The 21,844-nt window shown below is 31.7% G+C and overlaps 1 protein-coding gene and 1 long non-coding RNA gene across 8 annotated transcripts in view; one reads left to right on the top strand and one right to left on the bottom strand.

Annotated features, from left to right (window-relative positions):
• Positions 1-21,844, top strand: part of ST18 (ST18 C2H2C-type zinc finger transcription factor) — a 166,797-nt gene that overhangs the window by 115,558 nt on the left and 29,395 nt on the right. For 5 of the 6 annotated variants that reach the window (XM_074278266.1, XM_074278248.1, XM_074278225.1 and 2 more), the window contains 7 exons: positions 1,927-2,172; positions 4,357-4,395; positions 7,956-8,071; positions 17,859-17,921; positions 18,714-18,782; positions 21,365-21,427; positions 21,541-21,621. In XM_074278266.1, coding sequence (XP_074134367.1) covers positions 1,927-2,172; positions 4,357-4,395; positions 7,956-8,071; positions 17,859-17,921; positions 18,714-18,782; positions 21,365-21,427; positions 21,541-21,621 — 677 coding nt within the window. The remainder of the gene's footprint in view (positions 1-1,926; positions 2,173-4,356; positions 4,396-7,955; positions 8,072-17,858; positions 17,922-18,713; positions 18,783-21,364; positions 21,428-21,540; positions 21,622-21,844) is intronic. The other variant, XM_074278258.1, reaches the window with a different exon arrangement.
• Positions 1-21,844, bottom strand: part of LOC141548943 (uncharacterized) — a 147,549-nt gene that overhangs the window by 99,187 nt on the left and 26,518 nt on the right. The window lies entirely within an intron of this gene.

The raw sequence follows: 21,844 nt of genomic DNA, 5'->3' as shown, positions 1-21,844 counted from the left end.
TACGCAAGTGCACCTCTTACATCCATAGAAGCAATTGTGGGGGAATATAGTAAAACCCTCAGGGAATGTAACTGGCTACCACATGCTTTAGTATCTTGCTAAAAGATTCATGAAAGACTCCAGCTTTCCCAGCCAAAAGAAAAGAATATAAAAATTGCTCAAAGAAGAGGCTAATTGTGAAGTGATGGATGATGTCAGAAAGGTGTTAATTTGAACCAATTATAAAAGTGACTGGAGTATTCTTAACACATTGTGAAAGTTATTGTATTGTGGTGTTCACAACCAGAAATGCTTACCTTTTAGTGCCATGGACCCTTTTGGCAGTCTGCTAAAGCTTATGGACTCCTTAGAAAATGTGTTTAAAGGTATAAAATAAAATACATAGTTACAAAGAAAACTAATTGCCTTGAAATTCAGGTATCAAGATATATATATTTTTTAAATCTACCAACCTCAGATTAATAGCCCCCAATTTAAAGAATCAAACTTAACTTATCTGGTTGACAACTACAAAGTACAGACAATGTGACAAATAAAATTGACAAAAGTAAACTAAGGTACAGAATTTTGAGAAAATCAGTTTAACAGTGACATATAACTTTAAAAAATATATCACACTGGCAACCTCACTAAAGCCATCAATCCCAATGAGAAGGAGAGTACCCCTTTTATTAACATACAACATAGAATAATCACTACACCTCTCTAATAATTAAGAAATGTCAATTGCTTTATGGAATACATCCACTTGCTAGGTGATCAAAACTACCAGACTTGCTGTCTTCTTGTAAGAAATTATAAAAAAAAAAAAAAAAAAAAAAAAAAAAGGAAAGAAAGAAAGAACCTCCCCCTATTGTTCAAGGACAAGCGAGTACAGATAATATATCTTTTTGAGAATGGTACTATGTTAACTTGTAAGGCTTAAAGATAACAAACATGTCTTGGAAGTATACAAAGTCTATTGGTATAAAAAAGAACATTAAAAAATAATAATAACTTAAAACTAACCCAGAGGGAAAGCTAAATTCCTGAACTCAACTCAAGGAAATCCAAAGGTACCTTTAGGAATCAAAGTAGAATAAATTTAATTTCTTCAACAGTGTATCAAACTCTGAAACAAAAGCAAAATTTAATTCTTTCCTAAGTAATTTGTCTAATGGTACTCCAAAGATGAGTTATGGTATACTATGACATATAAACTTGGAAATACATAAAAGCTCTCTAGGCTAAAGTTGTTTTTGTCAATCTTATGTCCCAAAGTAGTGTGGTCACTGACTTTCCTATTCTTTAAGGAAAGACACTATCATATTGCCACATACTGAAGTTCAGTTCTCATTCACTCACTTTCCCAATTTAATTTTTTTCAATCCAAACTGAAAGTAGTGAAAGATCACTTTCATCTTCATCTAATACCCCATTAGAACATTTTCTCTAGCTGTTTGTGTTTACACATTTTTCCCTTTAAGACAAATATTGTAACATTTGGGGAATTGACTAATTTAATGCAACTCTTGATAAACCAGAGCATGGAAGCGTTTAACTGTAAATTGTGATAGTCATGATCTTCTCCAGGAAAATGTCAAGAAGGTTTATTTCTAAACTTAATTGCAAAATTACATTTACACTTTAAAATAATTTTAAAATGTTAAAATCACAAAATTGTTATAAAATAATACACTTTAAAATCAATAAGCATTGTTTTCTAGCAAAATATCAAAATTGGACTTTGTAGTTTTAAAAATGAAGAGCATTATTATACTTTGTGGTCTGCTAAGAATTAAACATTAGTTGATGTAAACCTGAAATCTGGATTTAAAATCAGATACATTTAAATAAAAGCTTGCATTTCCATTTATCCATTAAAAGCTTCACATGAAAAGCCTAAAATCACAAACTGTTGCTTAAACATTTTTTGTTTTCTATCAGGTAACTGAGATACAAGTGGATGAAAATGGCACTTTGGACTTAAGCATGAAAAAAAATCGAATTTTGGACAAGGCCACACCTCTAACTTCTCCTCACATCTCAATTCCGACTTCTTCGTCTTCCCCATTCAAAACAAGAAGCCTTTTGGTAAATGCTGCCTTTTATCAGGCCCTCTGTGAACAAGAGGGCTGGGACACACCTATTAACTACAGCAAGACTCATGAGAAGAAAGAAGAAGAAAAAGAGGTAGTTTTTCAAGCTTATCAATCAAGAAGTTCATGATGTGTCCTTTATTAAAGGGTTCAGTTCTTGTTCCTCAACTATATATTTTAAATCTCATTTTAAAATTTAGATAGATAAAATGCATCTCTATACCTTGTTTCAATTTTGGGGGGGAAATTATTATCTTAGGGTACAAAAGGAAGATACAAATGAATTATTTTCCTTCCCATTGCCTAAAATAATGTCACTAAATAGAATTTTATACCCTTTATAGATATAACTATGTATCCTGCTCAAGCAATTATATTATCCCTCCTTTCAAGATACAGCAAGCAGTGTGGGGATAGTGCATCACTATATATCAAAATTCTTTCTTTCTGACCCAGAAGAGAAAGGATGAAATAAAACTAGGGATAACTAAAAATCCTCAAGTCATGTCAAATTCATTTCCTCAGACTCATGAAAGAAATGCAAGTGTGCATAAATAAGTGCTAATTATTCCAAGTGTCAAATGATAGATTCAGCTATATTAAATATGCTACAACCAGTAAAAGACTCTTAGAAATAATGGTGACCTCTGACAAAGCCTGTTGTTTCTGCAGTACAGAAGGAGCTACATACTTAGCTCCTGAAATTTTTGACCAATGTCCAGATTTCATAGAAATTCAACCAGAATCTAAGGCAGGCAACAGCAACTATCTTGAATTGACAGGTTTTTCACTGATTATCCATTATAGTTTAAAAAAGGAATCAGTAGAATCCTCTCTAATTTTGGTTGCTAAAAATGTAATGTCTATCCTTCTGCATTGCCACAAGGTTACTAAGAGCTCTTCATTGAATTTGTCAGTAAACCAAAGATTTCTCACCTTTTGAATTCTTTTCTCCTCATTGTTTGCTGAATTTCAAAGAGAAAGATAAGAGTTATTTGTGTGGATGGTTTTTATCATGGACTTAATCTTTTTAACCTTTAAACAGAGATTATGTTCACCCTGAAAATTTAGTTGCTCCAATTCCCCTAGTTATGATATAGATGATTTCCCCTTGAAAAATAATTCAGTATTCCTTCATCATAGTTACCCACAGAGTGAAATGTCAAATCTGAGCAAGTGGATATTGTAATTGGATTTATCTCACTGAAAAACTGGAAAGAATATAGTATAGATTGACCAGAATGGTGAGGGAATAATAGTAACAATGATGATGATGATGATGATGATGATGATGATGATGATGATAACACAATTATAAAATAGTACTTTAAGGCTTGCAAAAATAAAAACTAGATGTGATGCCTTATGAGTCTAGGATGAAGAAAATGAGAAAATTATATACCATCTTCTCCTAGTTATCCAGCTAGAAAAAGGCATAATCAGAGACATAAATAGTGCTGAACCAGGCTTTGCAAATGGCTGAGATCTCCAAAGAAAAGATGATTCTCCAATTCTATGGGGATTGTGTGTCTATAGACCATGGATAAATTACAGAATTCTGCTGGAAGACTCAATTTTAAACTTACAGTACTAAATATGCAAGAGAGCTTAGATTTTTAGTTGAGTATTACACTGTATCAACCCAGTTTTCTAGGAAATTTCCTCTAAATCTCTTAGCAGAGTGATGACCCACATTAGGGATTTATATAGTAGTTATCTAGATGATATAGTAAGTAAAACACTAGGCCTGGAGTCTGCACAAGAGGAATTAAACATTATCTTGGAGCTTAAGAGGGGAGAACCAGGATCAGTGAATGAAATTAACATCACAAATAACTTCCTAAGAATTAAAGAGTTTTTCCAGGAATGGAAAGGGATACTTTGAAAAATAATTGGTTCACCCATCATTAGAAGTCATGAAGCACAACTTGGGACACTACTTGTCAAGTAGTGTTTTTGTGGGGATTCATTTTTTAAGTATGAATTGGATTATAAGGCTATTAATGGCCTTTTCAACTGTTCTTATGATATTGTGATGATGGTAGCTAACACTTAAACGATGCCTTCAATGTGTCAGCTACTATAAGCAAAGCATTTTACAAATGTTATCTCTCTGGTCCTCCTAACAACCCATGAAGGTAGGTGCTATTACTATCCCCTTTTTACAGTTGAGGGAAATAAGGCAAACAGGAGTTAAGTGACTTTTCCAAGGTCATACATATGGTAAGTGTCTGAGGGATTTAACTTTGGGTTTAAACTTGGATTTTCTTGATTTCAGGCCCAGCACTCTCTCCATTGCAACACTTCACTGCACAAGGTATACAGTAGGACTTCATTCATTTTCTTGATATTAACTCAAACTACAAAATTACCAGGTCTTCAGCAATGAAATCCTTATTTGGAAGGACTCATAGATGTCATCTAATTCAAACACCTTCTTCATATTTAATTCACCACATTTGTGACAAGTGGTCACTCAAGTTGCTATTTGAATACTTGGGCGTTTTTTTGGGAGAAGAGTTTTGTCAAGTGTTCCTTTATCTGCCTAGTATTGAAGGACTATTCAGCTTAATCCAAAGGAACAAAGTACTGTGTCATTCCCTGTTTTGTTCTTAGGCATGAAATTTGGATTGGATTGAGTATTGAAGACTCTTGTTTCTGTTAATGCACTTAATTTATCCTTTTTCATACTCACTGAGTATAAGTCGCTAGGAAGTTGGTTATTCCCAAAAAAATGAAGGACCCAAAAGGTCACTATATCCTCTGAAGGCTTTGAATATTTCAAGAAAATTTTTTGGCTCAGGCTTATTGGGATAACCCATTTAGGCTAATTGATCCTCATTGCATATAAAATACTAGAATAAGCATAAAAGATTAAAAGCAAGTGCACAGATGAAGATTCATAAAATATCTTGGTGACATGTAATTGATTATAAAAACCTTTTGTTCTCTGATACAAAATTACTTTGTTCTTAAATAAGAGGGACATAATAGGGGATTTTCAAATCACCACAGGGAACTAAAACATCTGAGGGAGGTGAGAAAAAGAACTCAATTATCCAAGTGATTTGTTTTCAGAAAGGGTTGGACACCCTTATTGACATTAGAAAACCTAAGTCATAGCTGTAGCTACTTGGGAATGTGAGTCTATGGCCCAGAAAGGGGAAAAAAGACAAAAGGGAGAGGGGGGCAGGAAATAAGAGAACAGGGAAGAAGAAGGAGAAACAAGAAAAATGTGGATGTTGTATTCATGTTAGAGGAAATATAGTAATTACCACAGTTGTCCTGAAGAAGCGTAAAGATCATAGCTTGACTAATCTTGATCACAATTACATCAAATAAACCAATAAGCTCCTTGAGAATGGAGACTTTATTTTTTTTTTTATTTCTATCCCCTAGTTCTAGCACAATTCATGGCACATATTAGCCTCTAAATAAACGTTTGTGATTAAATTATTAATGTCATATAAATAAAATATCCAGAAAATAATTGTTTACATTTCTGTAAGAGAGAGTTTCCATCACAGCAAGTATAAGAGCTGCGTAATCCATGTTTTATTATCCCCATTTATAAATTGAAAAAACTGACAGTCAGATCATTTCAATGATTTTTCCAGGTCATCCAGGTAATAAATGTCAGAGTCAGACCAGTAGTCACCCTGCTACACAAAATTGCTGAATGGTAGAATTTTTCACTTTAACCAAGAAGTTTTGGCATCAAGTTAGGCACAACTGCTGACTATATTTTGCAAGTTAAAGTTTTCTCTTTGCTCTTCCTACCCTCAATGCCCAAGCAAAGAAACCAAGTGATTATATCTATTTCTAATTCATTGTTATCTAGTTCATATGCACAACAGTTGCTTAATTTTGGTGGTAATTTCCAGAAAATATTGTCTATCTCTCTCAGTGAAATAGCCTGTCCAGATGCCCCCTAAAAAAAATCCTGAATCTGGAAAAAAATCAAAATATCTATGAAAGGAAGGCATTGAGAAATAACTAGTACTGTCAGTTTAGTTCAACTGTCAGTTCTCCAAAGATTTCAGGGCTTAAAAAATGTTAAAAGTGCCAGATGCTATTATCTGTTATTCATGTTACCATTATGTTCTGGTCTTTGCTAAAATCAATATAAACTTCCATCTGTACATTAATGGAATTTCATTGCACACACACTCTCTGTAGAAAATACACACAAACACATATCTTCTTTTTCACATCCAAAGGTTTTTCTTTTAAATCATACTACATATTTTAGTTTTTATTACATAGATAATGGGTTCTTTTAACTTTAGTCATTTGGGAAACTAATATTGAATTCTTCTCTTGACTAAAATCCCTATCTCTCTCCCAGCAATACTAAATATAGAGTACTTAAATCCTAAACCATACATACTATATATAAAATTCCTAGGATAATGTGTTGATCGAAGAAGATCTGAATACAATCTTAAATGCAAGTATGGATATTTCAAAAGATACTTACATATTACAAATGTTCCAGCAGAAATAGTCATTGGAAATAAAATAGTGTATGCATTTTCCCCAACTCTTTTAATATTATTTTTATACTTAATTTCAAAAAGTCAATTTAAACTTTTTTAATTAATAGGTTTCTTTTAAATCCCTTTCTGTAATGTATATAGAAATTCTGCAGTAAAACAACAGATGGTAAGCTTTACATTTTTATCTACAAATGAACAGGTCATGTTAAAGATACTTAATACTTGACTCCACAGTCAAGAATATAATGAAGGGGTTTTGTGAGTATATTCTTAACATGAAATATTCAATATTGAAAAAGAAAGTAAAAAAATATACTTCTTTAATGCAGAATTGATAATTCATATCCCTTTTTTAAGAGCACAGAAGGGGGATGGAGAGCAATAAAGTGAAGAATTTAGAAAATTATCTAGGTAATCCAAAAGCAAAAACAAAAATCAAGCCCAAAACACATCAGTATAGGCATCGCAATATTTTAAGTCAATATGAACTTGGGTTTCTATCTATGTGGTTTAGAAAAAGGATAGAATTGACCTAAATTATTGATAATTATAATTTTAAAAATAATTTCTAGGGTTTAACAGTTAATTTAAAAATCATGTTTTAAGTGTTTATTATATTCAAAACACTGTGCCAGGCACTGCCAGAAATACAAATATAGTAAATACATATTCTTTTATAAGCTTAAAACTAGTAGAGGAAATAAGATACATGAGTATACAAAAACCTCATGATAGCCATGCAATAATTCTAAAGCATGAAGAATAAGATAAAAATAATAAATTATTTTGGTATGTCTGAGGAAGAAAGGTCATTTCTAACTGGGTCTTTTGGAAGAAGCGTGATGGAGGAGGTGTTATGTGAAATAGTCCTCATAGCAGTAGGATTTCAACAGAGAGTCCATCATAGTCCCAAGGTCTAGATAATATAATAAGATAATTTCTTTCCTTGCAACAACCTTGAATTAGGCTATGCAAGTATTATCCTATAGCAAATAAGGAAATAGGTTTCAAAAGTTTAAGTCAGTTATTCACAATAACACACCTGGTTTCACAGTCAAGATTCAAACTTTACTAACACCAAGTACTATGCTCTTTCCTAAAGGAAATCCTGTCTTGAATTCTACATTTGGTTTTTTACAAAATTAAAGCTTACTTTAGTAATGGCTCTCTAATGGCATATTATTGCTGTTACTATATTCTCCAGGATTTATAATAAGATTTAGTCAAAAGAATACATCACATTTCTCACAGAAATACTATAGCTCAACTATTGTAAAATGCATTACTTTTTCTTAGATATTTCTCTTCTAATGATCCCATCTAAGATATAATTGGGGAATAGTGCCCTCTACATGATACACCTGTATTCTTTTTTCAGAAAGATCCAGTGGGCTCTCCAGAAAATTTAGAGGAAAAAAAATATCCAGGGGAGGTCTCCATACCAAGTCCCAAACCCAAGCTCCATGCCAGAGAACTCAAAAAGGAACTTATAACGTAAGTGATATACAATATATTTGCAGTCATTTTTCTGAGATGTTAATTAAGTTAACAGTTGAATGATGATTTACTTGCTTTCATAAATGTTTAAAGATTTCAACCACTATCATTCAAATAGTCAAAATTTTGTAGGTATCTAGTACTATTTTAGGTTTGATTCAACTCAACAAAAATTTCTTATAAATGATAATAATAATAATGACACATTTCTATATTGCTTTAAACCTTACAATGTATATTCTCCACAAAAACTCAATAATTTTAAAATATGTAGTTCAAACATCATTATCTCCATTTTACAGATGAGAAAATTGAACCCTAGGAAACTTAACTGACTTGCCCATGGTCATACATTAGTAGCTGCTTTAGTCAGGATTCAAATTCAATTCCCCTGACTCCAATCAATCTTGCCACTATATTATTTTATAAAAGACATTGTGTGCTCTGCTTGGGATACTGAAATAGAGACAACATTAACTGCTCTCAAGGAAATTACATGAGAAAAGTCATGAGAAAATGAGATGAATGTAAAAGAAAAATGCAAGCAAAGTGATATTGAATACCTGAGTAAAGAGATTGTTTTCATGGCTGGGGAAGAGGAACTTTACTGAAGACTTCAAAAAGATGGCCTCAGAATCTCATTGGCAGTTTAGATCCTTGAAGGAAAAGAGAGAATGCCACAAAAAGAGACTGAGGGATTTGGCATGATCCACTCCAGGTATGGGAAATAATATAATGAAAGATGGGACAGAAAAAAAAAAGACAGGATAAAAAATAGAACGCAGAGAGTAGCCCAGTTTACATGGAACATAGACTGCATGACAAGCAGTTAAATCAAATAAAGTGGTAAGATTAGCTTGGAGTTTGGTTGTTGAAAGACTTAAATGTCATAATCAAAAATTTTTACTTTTTTCTTTTTGCTACTAATACCATTGAAGAACTTTTTTTTTCTAAATGGAAGAGAGATGTAATCGATAGGAATATTATTCAAGAACTGATGTGAAAGATGAAATGACAAAGGAAAAGACTCAAATAAATAGAAGACCAATTAAGAATCTATTTAAATGGTATAACATTTGAACAATTTTTCATCATCAAACAATTTAACAAAACAATTGAAAATATGAACTTAGCTGTAGTACAAGAGTAAAATGATGAAAGATGCAAAAAAGTAAAATTACCAGGACTTTGCAATTGTCTGGATGTGATGACAAGCAAGATGAAAGAACTGAAGTTTTAAATTAGAAATTAGATGAATTGTGGTTCAGATAACAATAAAAAGAAAAGATAGGAGAAGGACAGGTTTTAGAGATGGCAGAATATTAGCAAATAAGTTTCATAAATATTACATTTGCCAATAAGATATCCAGATTATAATATCCAGCAGATGTTTATATGTATATATTATTCATATATATATATACATATGTGTATCTATGTATATATATATATATATATTCTTTCTTAGTATCCCCAGCATTTAGCACTATCTTGGCACATGGTGAGCACTTAATAAATTCTTTTTGACTGAGTTTATCATGAAAGTAAGAAAATGAAAAAGGATCAAGAGGTTAGGACAGAATAAGTGGCCAATTAACTTGATAATAAGGAGGTCATTGAGGAGAAAGCAGTTTTAGCAGAATTGTAGGACAGGATACCAGACTGCAAAGAATTTTGACAGAAATAGATTTTACCCCTAAAAAATGAATGTCTAGTGTTTCAAAGAAACTCACCCATTTATCCCTATCAAAGGTGACAGAAAGAGAACACTCTCCTTCAAGCTTGATAATTAACTATCAGTTGCACCTATGTAAAGTACAACAGTGTTATAGATGAAAAAACAAAGCAACCACATTTCTGTGACTCTGGAGTTTAAACATGAGAGCATGAAGGACAGGAGTTAGAAACAGAATATTGTGGACTAAGTCCCTACTTATTTTGGGCACCAAATCTCTACTATACAGGTTGGACATGTAATAGTCCACCTTATCTTTAAAACTTTATTAATTTAACAGTATTTTCTTACACAGACAAGTAGTTTTAAGAGAGTGACAAATGCTTAAGGATAGTTCACAGCAAAACAGTATAATCATAGCAGCTGTATCACAGCATCTTAACCATGCACTAACCAAAATGCATGACTTGTACAGATCTGGAACATGTTCAGTTGAACACATTTTGTTATTTATTTAAAATTAGAAAGAGTTATTAAAAATCCAAATGTTTCTAGCTGAGGCAGATTCCAATTGTAATCCTGACAGTTTTAGGAGTTTTTAAAGTTAATATTATATTTTTGCATCAATACAGCACCTGCATTTTTTCCAGTGCCATTCTACTGACTTGTATTGCCCTGCTCTCTCTTACTTACCTAAATACTACCTTACTTTCAAAGTTAAGTGCAAGACCCTCTGATCCTCTTGCCCTGTGAAATATGGCCAAATAATTCCAGGCCAGACTGATTTTTGCTCTCTCTAAACTGTTTTCATACATATCTTCTGTCTATCCTTTTGGTACCTATCATATGCTTTTTTGAGGGGAAGGAGGGAGTAAATAGGATTTGAAATTTTATTGATATAGGATACACTTAACAAGAAAATTCCTAATATAAATGCATATTATCACCTGCTTTGCAATTTATAATCTCAGTAGATTGTCTAGAATACTGAAAGATTAAATGGCTTGTTCAGTCAGTCACATACTCAATACATGCCAGGATTTGGGCCTTGAATCCAAGTCTTTCTGTCTCTAAGGCTACTTGTCTACCCACTAAACCAGACTACTCTTTATGTTATCAACTTTCTTATTTTCAACTTTTCTTATATATGTGTTTCACCCAACCAGCAAGACTAAAATTTCCCTGAGATCAGGGACTAGATCTTAAACTCCTTTGTGGTCATTACAATACTAAAATACATTGCCTAAGCACACTAAAAATTATTGGCATCAATGTTTAATTTTGATGTATACTAATTTTGATAAGCCTTTGATTTTTCATTATCAAAGTATTATCACATACATAAAGTATGAATTTAAAATTCATAATTTAGTACATCAATCAATCTCTGATCTCTTCAAAGTGAGTAATCTTTCCAATAGTACAAATTATAAGCCATTCATATTTTCTCATCCAGTGAGATTCTTGTCTATATACTCCCATGAATTGTCCATATATAATCTTCCTAGTATTCTGAAAGATTTTCTCTGGGCATTTCAGCATTTTGTGGTACCAAGGAGCTTCTTAGGCTTTCCATCTATTATCTCTTCCTCTAAAAAATCTGACCAGTCCACCTATATCCCCAACCACTTGATCTCCTTGTCAAGAATATCAAAATGACAGCAAAGGGTTGAGAATACAAATTGATCTGCAAAACAATATGGAGAAAGAACATGGAAGATTACAAAGAGTATTACTTCCAAAAAAGCTTGTTTTGTTGGGATTTGTATAAAGCAAAACAAATATTTAAAAAATCTGAAATATAAAGATGGAGTTAGGTCAAATCATAGAAAATAGAATGGGTTTCTCAGTATTTCCAAAATTATTGCCATCAATCGCAACTGAACTATCATTTTAATTCTAATACCTCATTAATGTACTTTATGAACAAAAGGAAATGGCTTTTAAATTGAGAGAATCTCAGTATTTACAATGAATGCTTTAGAACAAGTATGCACAAAAGCAATTGGTGCTGTCAGGTATTAAAGGATCAATTTTCAAGCTATATGCCTTAAGAAAAAATGCCAAATATTTGGAATTACAGATAGTATAAGCAACAAAAATACAGTCAAGAGAACATCAGATGTTGTTGACCTACATATCTGCTTTATCATCTCTATAAAATGTTTATGAGAATGATCTACAAATATCAAGGATATCCTTGATTATAGGAGGAAATGTTTTCAAAGATAGTTTTCTACAACAAATCACGTTTGAGGAAAATTGACTGAAATCACCATAGATAATACAAACTCCCACAATATTAATTTTTATTACCAAAAAAGTATCATTTTTATCAAAACCTAGTCTGAAAAGGTATTCTCTAATAATGTACATCGTAAGCATATGTCAAAAATTATACAAAATTCCTTAAGATACTCAACAGAGGGGCAGCTAGGTGGCGCAGTAGACAGAGCACCAGCCCTGAATTCAGGAGGACTGGAGTTCAAATCTGGTCTTAAGAACTTAACACTTTCTAGCTGTGTGACCTTGGGCAAGTCACTTAACCCCAGCCTCCAAAAAAAAAAAAAAAAAAAAGATACTCAACAGAAATGATTTATTTCAATTAATTTAGTTATTACTACCATATATAAAAAAGAGAAACATGTTTTCTAAATATTTTTACCATAAAAGAGGTGATTCAAAACTGAGTCTAAATGGAGGAAGAATTTGCAAGTGATGGGAAGACCTTCTAGAAGCTCTTGTTTGTGGATGGCATTGTGATAATTGCCTCACATCCCCCAAAAACTATAGTGACAAAGGATATCCTAACAGTTCATCCAGGAAAAATGAAATGCATGAAAAATGGCTACTGCCAAGACTAACACACTGTAATTTCATAGTCATCTAATCAAATTTATTCATGAGATGGTCCATCTTAGGTAGGCAATAGAGGAGAGCAATGAATTGTTTCTAGAACCATGGGAGAAGAGAGGTCAGATTATACTTGACAATCATACAAACCATTTTCAACAATCTTAAGATGTTTCTTGACAGAAAGCCCCTATCTATTTTAGCACTCATATTTTCACAGCTAGATGGCACAGTATATAGACCACAGGACTTGGAGTTAGGAAGAATCATCTTCATGAGTTCAAATCTGACCTCAGATATTTACTAGCTTGTTGTGTCCCTGAACAACTCATTCTCTGCCTCAGTTTCTCATCTACAAAATGAAGTGGAGAAAAAAAATGACGAACCATTCTAATATCTTGTGAAGAGAACCTCAAATGTCACAAAGAGTTAAATACAACAAACAACTGAACAATAATAAATTATTTCAGTGATGTTTCATTATTGTAAAACACAAAACACAACAGCCACTAAAGAATCAAAATTGGGGGTGCTTTAAACACCCATAGAGAACAATGTTTGCCAAACCTAAATAAAAAGGGGCATAGAGACATCAATTGCTTGAGTGCAGAAATGGTTTCATCCAGAATGATTTTACTATACTTATGTATTACACTCTCATATAATAACTGATCAATATTAATTTAGAAGTATTATTGTCCTATATATAAGGCATAAAATTGTAATTGAGCCAATCAGGTATAGACTTACATCAAGTGTTTTTATATTTTAAGGACCTTTGATTTAGATAGCAGAGAGGAGAAAGTAATATATATATATATTTTTGAAAACAAAGTCACTTTATTATAAAATTTTGACAGTATATCTGCATGAGTAATTTTTTTATAACATTATCCCTTGTAATCATTTTTCCAAATTATCCCCTCCCTCCCTCTACTCCCTCCCCTTGATGACAGGCAATCCCATACATTTTACATGTGTTACAATATAACCTAGATACAATATATGTGTGTAAACCCAATTTTCTTGTTGCACATTAAGTATTAGATTCCGAAGATATAAGTAACCTGGATAGATAGACAGGAGTGCTAACAATTTACATTCACTTCCCAGTGTTCCTTCTCTGGGTGTAGTTGTTTCTGTCCATCATTGATCAACTGGAAGTGAGTTGGATCTTCTTTATGTTGAAGATATCCACTTCCATCAGAATACATCTTCATATAGCATTGAAGTGTACAGCGATCTTCTGGTTCTATTCATTTCACTCAGCATTGTTGATGTAAGTCAGAAAGTAATGTATTTGAAGTATAACTATAAAATAATGTGATATTGCTTTTAAAAAGAATGAATATTTTAGGACTCATTTAAACAAAATGGTCTTTTCAAATTGTCCTTTGGGGAAGTCATGTACGTATTCTAATTTTTTTAATCTGTCTTTTAACAAATATGCCAAAACTTCGATTCTGCATGAATGTTTTATTATAATTAAATAAAATTGTTTGTTTCAATATTAGCATTTTAAAGGGCAACATCATTAAAATAATCACTTTTTAAAGATGTATGCACTATTGCAATAATCCTACTATTATTAAAATATTTTTGGGATTGCTTTTTGAGCCTATAGTTCTTTCTTTTTAATATCCTCAATGATATCTCTTTATCCTTTGAGGACAGATTTGACTTTAGTTAATAAATAAGTTATAGAAAGGTGAATCTTTAGCTGAGTTAGTAATCAAACTGAGCAAAATCACTTTGAGTGAAAAACTGGTTGTGACTGATAAATGGTTTTCTTGTATTACTCATGAATTAGCTCTAAAGACAATTCCAAAAAAGAGAACCTTGGCAGTATCTTTGGAATGTGTACATGGCTTCTCTAGGGGATAAGTTGATCCAACAGTGTTCATTTAAATGAGTTCTGGAGTATTTATTCCTTTTAAAAAAATACTCTCATTATTTTGTGGTCATACTTTAAATATATTATTCTGCTTTCCATTGTCCATTTGTTTAAATTTTATATTATTAAAATATAAAAACAGTTACTACCAGTCTATACTTGCTTGGCTCAACCCTGATTGAATTCTGTGATGTCATCCGTTATACTTGAATTTAATTCACAGGCTGAGTGGAACTCATTGAGGGACCTAATTTGCTTTCCTTTCTCTAATCCTGATAATTTCATAACGACTTCTGCCATATTATATAAAATTTTCAACTCTAAGTCATAACCTTAGTATCCTTACTTTTCTCTTTTTCCTTTTCCTTTTTTCCCCAACTGTAAAACATCTACTAGAGCTAGAAAAGACTGGGAAATCATCTATTTAAATCCATTTATTAGAATATTATAAAAAGTTAGTTATTATTTTTATTATTGGAACTAAGAAAACTGATACCCATAAAGGGTCTTATTCAAGTGACTGTGCCTAGGCTTCAAAGCTAGTTACTGTCTGACACAGGACCTGAATTTGAGTTATCTAATGATATTTCTTCTATACTGTTTTCTCTTTCCGTCCTTCCTTCCTTCCTTCCTTCCTTCCTTCCTTCCTTCCTTCTTTCCTTTTTTCCTTTCTCCTTTCTGTGTTTTTGCACAATAGATTTGAAAATGTTTAACTAGTCTTCTGTGTAGTTCATTATTGTAGTTCATTACTGGGATTCTAGTGTAAATTTATTGATTTATGATTTAAACAGCAAACAGATTTGTCTTTGTTCTACTCCATTAAAAAGCTTCCCCCTAACTTTCCAGCCTTATTTCACTCTATTTCCTCTTCAAAGGTGTTTTGACTATTCCCTGGTATTATGCTGACCTCTTCCACTTCAGTGAATTCTCACAGACTATCTCCCTAGAGCTGGAGCACATTATCTTTTTATCTTTACTTGTTAAAATCCTCTCTTCTCAGATATATCTATGTGGAAGTCAATCCATCTTCCTCTATATTTCTCAAAATCTCTCCATTGCTCACATTCTACTTGGTATTATATTGATTTATATACTTGCATTATTCTTGCCCCCACATCTTCAATATTAAATATTTGGCTTTTTGAAAGATAGAATTTTAAAATTTTTGTCACTAATATATAACTCAATGACTTTAACATAATAGTTATTCAGTAGCTGCTGTATTGTTAAGAAACTATAATCCAGAACAGGAAAGGGAGTTGTCAGGTCACAGATTCTTATTAATGGGACTAGTGCTGGAATCCAGATTTTCAGACTCAAAGACTACAACACAATACAGTCTTTAAATGGTTTAAATATAATTCACAAGCTTCCATTCCAAAAGAAATAATATATTTTAGCTTCCAACTTTTTATACTACAAACTCTGTAAGGATAAGGATCTTGTTGTACCCATATTTTGTATCTCACCCACACCAAATATCTAACATGATGGCCTGTGATAAACACTTGAAAATTATTTGTTGAATGAATGTATGGATGGAGGTTTGTTGAAGTAGTCAACCAGGTTACTGAGAGTGCTAGGTGACATGATAGAGTAATTGGCTTGGATTCAGGAAGACCTGAATCAAATTTAGCTTCATAGACTTACTGGTTGTATGATTCTGGGCAACATTCAACTTGTTTGCCTCAGTTTTCTCAACTGTAAAATGAAGATAATAAAGGTTCCTACCTCGAAGATTATTTAAGGATTAAATGAGTTAATATTTATTCAGTGTTTAGCACAATGTCTGGCACATGATAAGCTCCTAATAAATGCTTATTCCTTTCCCTTCACTTTCATCTGGCTAATACAGAATTTTTTTAAGTTTTACAGAATGTTTTCCGGGCATGCTTGGTGGCAACATATATTTAAAATGAGGTCTGTTAAGTTATCTCACAATCAATCAGCAAAACATTCCAAGAAAAACTGATAACTCCATTGACTAATAGTGAGGGTTTTACTACCTTTTTTTTTTTTTTTTTTTTTCTTTGCTGAGGTAATTGGGGTTAAGTGATTTGCCCAGGGTCACAAAGCTTGGAAGCATTAAGTGTCTGAGATCAGATTTGAACTCAGGTCCTCCTGACTTCAGGGCTGGTACTCTATCCACTTACTGCCCCATTTACTACTATTTCTACCAGTTTCTACTGTTTTCTTTAATTACTTGAAAATGGGAGGAAGATTTTTACTTGGAAGATATTAATTAATTATATAAATTGTAATGTGAGGATATAGGATAAGATTATAGAACATCTCATATATCCTATTATCTAAGAGAGATTTCATTCAATAAGGTAGGTGACATATACACACTATAAACATATACAGATGCCTTCATTCCAAAAAAATGTCAAAAAGAAATGTTATGTATGTGATGTCAATAATTTTTATTCCCTTATTATTAGCACTGCTGTAGGATTCTGTTTATCCTAAAAGCTTCATCTGTATGCAACATCAAAAATAATGTAATAAGTAAAGGAATTGTTATGATGCTGACTCCTATTTTGTTTTTAAGAATTAAAAAATTCACTTTCCTCAGTTTTTGATAGAAATAAAAGGAAATGGATTTTAGTCAATCAATGTTTGTCCTACTGCAGCCTGCAAAGTTTATTTGTATAGAAAAATTATTTGTCTGGTGCTATTTTTGTTTTGTTCAGGTTTGAATGACTCAAATAGGGATTTATATATAGGAGACACCGAAATACCCAATGTTTCCTTTTCAATAAACTTCTATGTTATTTGTAAACAGCCTACAGCTTTCCAACTTTGAAGATCTTTCTATATTTCCTACATGTATTTTATTACTTTCAAAATTCAGTGTTTCAAAACATCACTAATCATATTAAGAACAGTTTTTTTTTTAGTTTAGTTTATTATTATTTGGAGGGAAGGGAATTTTATAAACTTATTGTGCAGAGTAGTCACTAATTGTTTTTCTTTTGAAAATATACTAGAAGATCTGTTAATTATAACTTTAGTGTCTTTTGAGAATTATCAGGGGAACCAATTGTTAAAATGTATGTCACTGTTGAATCATTTTAGTCATATGTGACCCCATTTGGGGTTTTCTTGACAGATATTCCACTGTTTTCTATTTCCTCCTCCAGTTTATTTTATAGATAGGAAACTGAGGCAAATAAGATTAAGTGTGACTTGCCTACTTTGGGCCTCTTTAGTTCACTGAGTGTCAGAGAAATGAATCATAATTAGCTGAATACTTCTAAATTTGAAAAAAAAAAATCCTTGGTTGCTCAATAAGGAAAGCAAATGACTTCTACAAACCTTTGAAATGTATTCTTTTCTAATTATCTTTTCTCACCCAGCTGTCCAACTCCTGGATGTGATGGAAGTGGTCATGTAACAGGAAATTATGCATCACACCGCAGGTATTTACTAACAGGAAATAGCAATATAATTGATAGTATTCAATATCCTTCATCTTCTGTTCTCCCTACTGTACACACTCTTATTGATATTAGCAAGATACTACTCAGGACAGAAGTAGGAGTCAATGAACTTTCTCAGCTGTGTATGTATGTGGGTGTGTTAATCCTAAATATTTTGTAGGTACAGGCTTTGTAAACTACCAAACTTCATTTAAAACATTTTCTGTCTTTATGAGCCAGGTTATAATCTAGTTGAGTATTTGATCTTCTTATATCTTTCTCTATTGTGTTAATTTTAAAGGATTTAAATAGAATCATAGAAGACAAAGGAATTTACATATCAGCAAATAGGCTACATTACCCACTAAATAACCTATCAAGACCAAAAAACTATATTTTGTCTTTCCATGCAACTCAATACAGATATAGATCTTTGGGTAGACAGATGGAAAATATTAAAACCTGCAAACAGAGAAGCATTATGATGGACAGAGAAGAATATAGTTACAGGCTTTTAGAGCCTAGAGGGGATTATTTAATTCAACCTTCTCTTTTAATAGCAGGGTGATCTGAAGTCCAAAGAGATTAACTGATTTGCCCTAGATCACATAACTAGTTAATGGCAAAGCTCAGACAAGAAACTAGGTCTCCTAACTCCCAGCTAAGCATAATTTCCATTACATTTATAAGAGAAAAATGTATTATATATTTCATATCTAAAAAGTACAATATTTGAGTAAATTTTTACCATTATCAGATTTAGTGAATTCACAAAATGTGTCTCTTTTTTAGTGTATCTGGATGCCCTTTGGCTGATAAGACTCTAAAATCCCTTATGGCTGCCAACTCTCAGGAGCTTAAGTAAGTATAGTTTGAAAATTAATAGTTGTAATATAAATGAAGAGAAACAAAATTTTTCTTAAAAAAAGAAAAAACAAACCAAATATGACCAAACAGCTTCAAATGAGAGATAATCCCTTCTTTTCAGAGGTGAGAGATTATAGATGTGAAAAATGACATTTAATGATCTATTTGTCGATGTGTATTTAGTTTTGCTGAACTATTGTTTTCCAATTGTTTTTATTCTTTTTTATAAGGAATGGCTCTCTAAGAGAAAGTTTGAGAGAAAGTATAGATATATATTGTTGTTGAAGGACTCAAGTAAGGTATAGGTAAAATTCTTTGTAGTTCTTAAAGAGCTATATGTTAATCTCATATGGCAAATCTTCCATACCATCTTATCCTGTGTATTTCTTTTTCAAGTCTTTCTGTAAAGGCTTATAGATAGAATACATAATGCTACTATAGGATTCTACTCATACAACTTTTATATATTACTTCTATTTGTTGACTGACCAAGCTCTTTGTTTGATCATACATACTTTTCACAATGTCTTTAAGACCATTTCTTGTTCAGAAACTATCACTGCCAATATGGAATAAGCTACTTACACTTACATCTTATTTTCTAAAGTTAATTTCATAGACATTTTTCTTTAAAAATCCTTTGTAAGAATATATTTTGGTGACAGTTAAACATACTTAACAAAAATAAGCTTCTAATACCAGAAAGATGATTTACTAGACAGTTATCATTTCTATTATATGGTAAACACAGAAAATTTTTATTACATTGGTTTCTTAAAATTACTTTATCTGCTGTTATTTTTCTAAAGTGAAATCTATAGCAACTCTAAAAATGATATAATAAGAAAAGTAAGGGGAAAATGCCACAATACTTTACTCCATCATCCTAAGCCTCATAACAATAGTAACAATAAAAGCCCAATTATTGCTACTTATTGCTACTAGTTTTTTTTTTCAAAAAGTAAACTCAAACAATACATTTAAATTAAATTATATATATATGTATAAATACATATATAGAAAGAGAATATAGAATATACTATGTAGTGCATATATTATGTATATGTGTATATAGATTTTAAAATCACAAATCATATGATAGTTTTACTTATTTGCTTTATAAACAAGTCCAAATTCATATGTAATTTTGGCCATGTTATTTAATTTTTTTCAAAGAGGACCCTAAAGCAAGGTTATTTGGCACAGGTGTTCCTATAATTACAACATGCTAGTAAACCACTATTTTAGTAAAATCATAACAAAAGAAAACTAGCATTAGTAGCCTTTTTAGGTGAAATAGAATATAAATAACCAAAAATGTTGGATCAGGAGAAGTTACAGGTTTTCTAGAATGATTAGACTTTGATTGCCTCACTATTGCTTGGATATTATATCCTCCACAGAAAATTATCCTCTTCCTTTTCTAGAGAGGAAAATAGAAAAATTCTGCTTTGAAAAATATTTGATGTTGGCATCAAATATGATAAATATTCCTGTGAAAATATAAAATCTTAGATATTAAATGAAAGGAGGGTGGACTCATTGCTTTTTGTATTGTATTGGAGTCTTACTATTTCCCCTGTGTGCATCACCATATTTGAAACAGAAAAATAACATTACATTGTAGGGAGGGAAAGCAAAAATAGCAGAACATCCCTGTTCATTGGACAAAATGGGAAGAGGATGATATTAGGATGAGAGTTCAGATAGGAAAGATCAGGTAGGGAAAGGGAATGAAGGAAAAAGACAGAGAAGAAAGAGATTCTAAGTAAATGATTTCACTAACTTCTGTATTTGGATATTTTGATGAGGGTGGTGTGCCAGAGATCTTTTCCTAACTCTCCTCAAACACATGGAAATGATTGAATCCTTCCAATGGTTATTGTTGTATATTCCAGAACTGCCACTTAACTAGAGCCAAGAAATGTATTTATCCAACTTTATTTTTAATCATATTAATGTACAAAGTTTCATGAGATTTCATTAGAGCCTTTAAAATAATTAATGTACTATATAGTACAGCCTTAGAAAATGAATGATGCACAAAACAAATTTTGAAAGATTTGTTGCTTCAAGAATAAAAACTCATGTATATGGATATTATTCAGAAGCATAGATGAAATGATAGCAGCTTCATTTCCTTAGAACTTTACCTTATTTGTAAATCAGAGTGTGCCCTATGAAGCAAAAAGTACAAGTATAATTATTCATATTTATTTTACAGATCAGAAAACCAAGCCTTTGTTTTTATCACACAGTTAATAGCTAAAGAAGGTTAGGTTGATTGAAATCTTGGGACTTTGATTTCAGTGTACTTTCTACTACCTGCACCATTTCTTGAAGATTTGTATGTTTTTTAATAAAAATAGCTATAAGTACTATAAGTAGCTGCCAGTAACTTGCTATCTCAACTCACAGAAATTTATTATTTTGAAGTATGCATCATAAAGAATAAAATTTAATAAAGAATTAATTTTACTTAAAAAACAAGAGTTTTATTGATCCTTAAGTTGAAAATTTATTCATTTACACTAGTTCTATCTTAATAAAATATTTTTCCTCTCTATATATTCCAGGTGCCCAACCCCTGGTTGTGATGGTTCAGGACATGTTACTGGAAATTATGCTTCCCATAGAAGGTAGCGTTGATTCTTTTGAGGAGAGAGGAAAGTCACATCATCCACCAAAAAATAAAATGAGTAAAATTATTATTTTGTTTTGTTTTGTTTTTCCTCCTGGCTATGTCTTTCAGTTTGTCTGGCTGCCCCCGTGCTAGGAAAGGTGGTGTCAAAGTAACTCCTACCAAGGAAGATAAAGAAGATCCTGAACTTAAGTAAGTACAATGATTAACATCAAAAGAACATTTTGTGAATGCTCTTACTTACAATTTGTCCCTTTAAATTGACAACATTTATGAGAAAATGACAAAAAAAGAGTCTACTTTCAGTTGGTATGTAGTTGAAGAATATGTAAAATCTTGTGGGAATTTTTTAAATCAAGTTTTATTGAAATATAAGAATCTTTGAAATTAATGTAGTGCTAAATTCATTTTTAAA

The sequence above is a fragment of the Sminthopsis crassicaudata genome, chromosome 1 (genome assembly GCF_048593235.1).
Source record: "Sminthopsis crassicaudata isolate SCR6 chromosome 1, ASM4859323v1, whole genome shotgun sequence".
Lineage (NCBI taxonomy): Eukaryota > Metazoa > Chordata > Mammalia > Dasyuromorphia > Dasyuridae > Sminthopsis > Sminthopsis crassicaudata.
The sequence above is the reverse complement of the archived record's forward strand: the minus strand, read 5'-3'. Positions and strand labels throughout refer to the sequence as shown.